The sequence below is a fragment of the Liolophura sinensis genome, chromosome 10, assembly GCF_032854445.1.
Source record: "Liolophura sinensis isolate JHLJ2023 chromosome 10, CUHK_Ljap_v2, whole genome shotgun sequence".
In the NCBI taxonomy this organism is placed as follows: Eukaryota; Metazoa; Mollusca; class Polyplacophora; order Chitonida; family Chitonidae; genus Liolophura; species Liolophura sinensis.
The window spans coordinates 14,750,592-14,754,032 of NC_088304.1; the positions used below are offsets into that span (position 1 = coordinate 14,750,592).

Here is a 3,441-nt window from a genome sequence, read left to right on the forward strand (position 1 = left end):
TCCTTGAATAATTTCACATCGTAGTCCAGACAGTCTAAAAAAGTAAAAAGAACTTTGCTCTTGTTAGACGCGTTTGGTAACAAAACCGATTAACTGGAGGGCCCGGAGAGAGAAAGCCTGCAATGGCCTTAAACCGATTAACTGGAGGGCCCTGAGAGAGAAAGCCTGCGATGGCCTTTGATATTGTTAAGCTTTCTTATCATTTCATATATTCGCTATGAATTTAGATTTATAGGTTTAGAAAGATGTCATGCGTTTTTGTTTATGGTACAAGAAACGTGACCACAATTGATAAGTAAGAAAAGGACCCCTTTTAAACCTAACCGGCAAAGTGCTTAGTGGAGGAGATGGTAGCTCTGCCTGCGTGGTCCCCTTCCTGACCGTCTCTGTTTGTAGTCTGTCTCTACCACCCAGCGGAACAACACCCTATGTTAAAGAAAGAGGATAGCACATTGAAACCACATATCTGACTGCCAGGAGCGTACAAAAACAGAATGACTAATGTTTTACATCATATGTATGAATTGTACTAACACGATAATAAATGCATTATTATGTGAAGACAATTGTAAAATTGATAAGAGTTTATTTACATACCTGGTATTCTCGATATCAGTCTCGCAAACTTTGATCAGTTTGTCGACCAGCCTCTGTAAACTTGTAAAGTTCCGCTTCGAAACCTGCATACAAAAATGCATTTTGAAAACCCACACATACGCATTATACACAGAATAAAAAATTCCTCAACATTCAAACACGAGCATGTAGTTACGTACGTGCTGAGGATCTCAATACACTATAAATCACTAACATTTTTTTATTTTTATTACCGAGATGTTGTTATTTTATTGGACCATGGAATCGATTTATATGTATTTTGTTGTCGTTGGTTGGATATTATTAAGTCATTTAGAAAACCCTTTACATTTCACATTCGATGGTGTGAAAACCCGAGTCTCCAACGCAACCGGCATGGTAAGTATTTGATTTAAAAGTAGATATGGATTATTCATGAAGCAGTATCTACACAACATTACCTGTACTGCCCTGTTGTCCAGTTTGTCAAAAGAATTTGGGCTGAAATAGCTTATCGAATTCGATGGTGTTGTTTTGTTCTGTTCATATATGAAAGGTGTTTTGTTCGCCGGTTCTAACTCTCCCTACAAAGGCATAAACAAAAGCAAATGTGAAGTAAAATGTTTATTCCCACAGAGACGCTTTATAAGGTGGCTAAGGTGATCTTTTTTCCAAATAAACATCGTATATGACCACCCCCACCGCCTCTACACACACACACACACACACACACACACACACACACGCACACAAGCACACACACGCACACACATAATGTTTAACCATGTCGGGGGTATTGTTGACTATATGCGATCGACGTGTAGCGGTCTACCGTTCGTTGAAGATCACTTGTCTGCCACCAGAGCATATCTGTACGTCATATGTGAGAAAGTTTGTCAGTAACTTGCCGAAGGCGGTGGTTTACTCCTCCCATGAAACTGATCACTAGTGTATATTGAAGATATCTTGACTACGGTGTTAAATAACAATCAGACAATAAATAAATATTATAGATGACCTTCATTTGGGGGGGCGGGGGGGATATCCAAGCCTTTCAGTTCAGCTGTAGAGATGTAGGCTGACTGCATGATTACAGAGGAGACAAATTCTACACGGTGCGTCTCTCATCCGCTCTATACACTGATCCTGAAAGGTGATTTGGTAACGTGACTTGATCATGTACATTCACGTTTCTGATAAACGTTTATATTTCTGACTTATTGTGTATATTTACTCTGTATTATATACTGGGACCCTTGCTCTGGAGTTCCTTTTATATAGGATATCAAATAACCGCCAGCACTCAGGTAGCCTGGATGAAATGGAGTCTTTCTGATAAACGCGAGATACATGAGCAATAGCTAAACAGCACATTTCTGTTTGGATACACCTACCAGCGTTACCGTCATTGAATCAGTCTGTGAGCCCAAATTTCGCCCTGTTAGTCCAAAGATTCTCGCTGGAGACTAATTTGTTCTGTGAGGTGAGTGAATAGAATTAAGCCGTCCTAACCCATGTGAAGTACATATAACAGCACCAGGTCGATTTGAATCTCCAAAGTCAGAGGAAATTGTCAAGATGCCAGGGGGACGTTCTACAAAGCAGTCGCCAACTGCGATGGGCGCAAAATCCATGGCAAAATATAGTGAAGAGATCCGTAACCATGGTTAATGCGCTTGGGTAAGGTTGCAACAACTTTGTAGAACGGGCCACTGTAGTTTTATTGTAAAAAGTAGCTTGATTGTAGAGAGTAGCTAGATTGTAAAGAGTGTAGCTTGATTGTGCAGAATAGCTTGATTGTAAACAGTAGCTTGATTGTAAACAGTAGCTTGATTGTAAACATAAACTTCATTCACTACTTACCTTAAATCGAACTAGAAGCCAAGCAGCGGTCTCCCAGGTCATTGCTTCAAACCCCCAACAGGGTTTCTTCTTACATCTAGTAGTATGCACACTATAGGTTCTGGCGCACGCCCCCCCTTGGGGCCCTCCCCATAACAAAATAGAGGCCCCACCCCCCTTTCCCTGCTTCCCCATACCCCAACTCCCCCTTAGGCGCCTCCCCAGCCAAGGCATACACGCTTATTTACAAGTCTCGCCTACACACACACACATTGATATGAGGCGACCTAGTTGGCATTTAATACATAAGGATTATAAGGATGTGTGTAAGGGGCGTATTCATGTACTACATGTATGAGGGGATGTTTGGTAGCTCAAATCCGGATTTGGTCTCCTGTATATGTAGTATATGAATGCGTTACCTGCATATGGCGCCGGGCTCTACGCACTTCTAAGGAATCTCTGCAACTTTCGACAGTTTCGGGGGCAGAGAGACCTTACCAAGGGGTGTTGTAGATGGCCCAAAGGTAGTGGGATGTGTCAGCCCCAATTAACCCCCCTAACCGTGGGTCGCTAGCGCAAAAAATCCTGAGCCCGCCGTTAGGGTGGTGATTAATTGGTAAAAGGCTGAGCTATAAACCAGGCCTTTTGCCTTTTTGGACCATGGGTTCGAACCCCACACTGGGCAGAATTTTTTTTACCCCAAATCCAGCCAAAGGGGGTATTTTTGACGGGTAAAATTTTGAATCAACAGCCCACAGACCAGTACACTGTTTCAAAGTGTATTAATATTATATGTATGTATACTAGTAGTATAGGGAAGGAGGGTTCTGGCACACCCTCCCCCTGGGGCCCTCCCCAGAACAAAATAGAGGCCCCAGTCCCAGCCGAGGGTCTGATGGCTATCGAAATTTCTTATTAGGTATACAGCGAATACAATGAATAATCATGGGATCTCCCACGATGGAAACGACCAGCCAGCCTATTTGGGCGAAGATAGTCGGCACGATGCAAGACTTGCGA

At 42.5% G+C, this 3,441-nt stretch overlaps 1 protein-coding gene across 1 annotated transcript; it reads right to left on the reverse strand.

Annotated features, from left to right (window-relative positions):
• Positions 1 to 305: 305 nt before the first annotated feature.
• LOC135477243 (uncharacterized) lies at positions 306 to 2,516 on the reverse strand. Its single transcript, XM_064757421.1, has 4 exons — positions 2,440 to 2,516; positions 1,038 to 1,160; positions 598 to 680; positions 306 to 426 (listed from the first exon to the last, which is right to left on the reverse strand). The coding sequence occupies exons 1-4, from the start codon at positions 2,479 to 2,481 to the stop codon at positions 336 to 338; spliced, it is 339 nt and encodes a 112-aa protein (XP_064613491.1). The 5' UTR covers positions 2,482 to 2,516; the 3' UTR covers positions 306 to 335.
• Between the last annotated feature and the right edge of the window lie 925 nt (positions 2,517 to 3,441).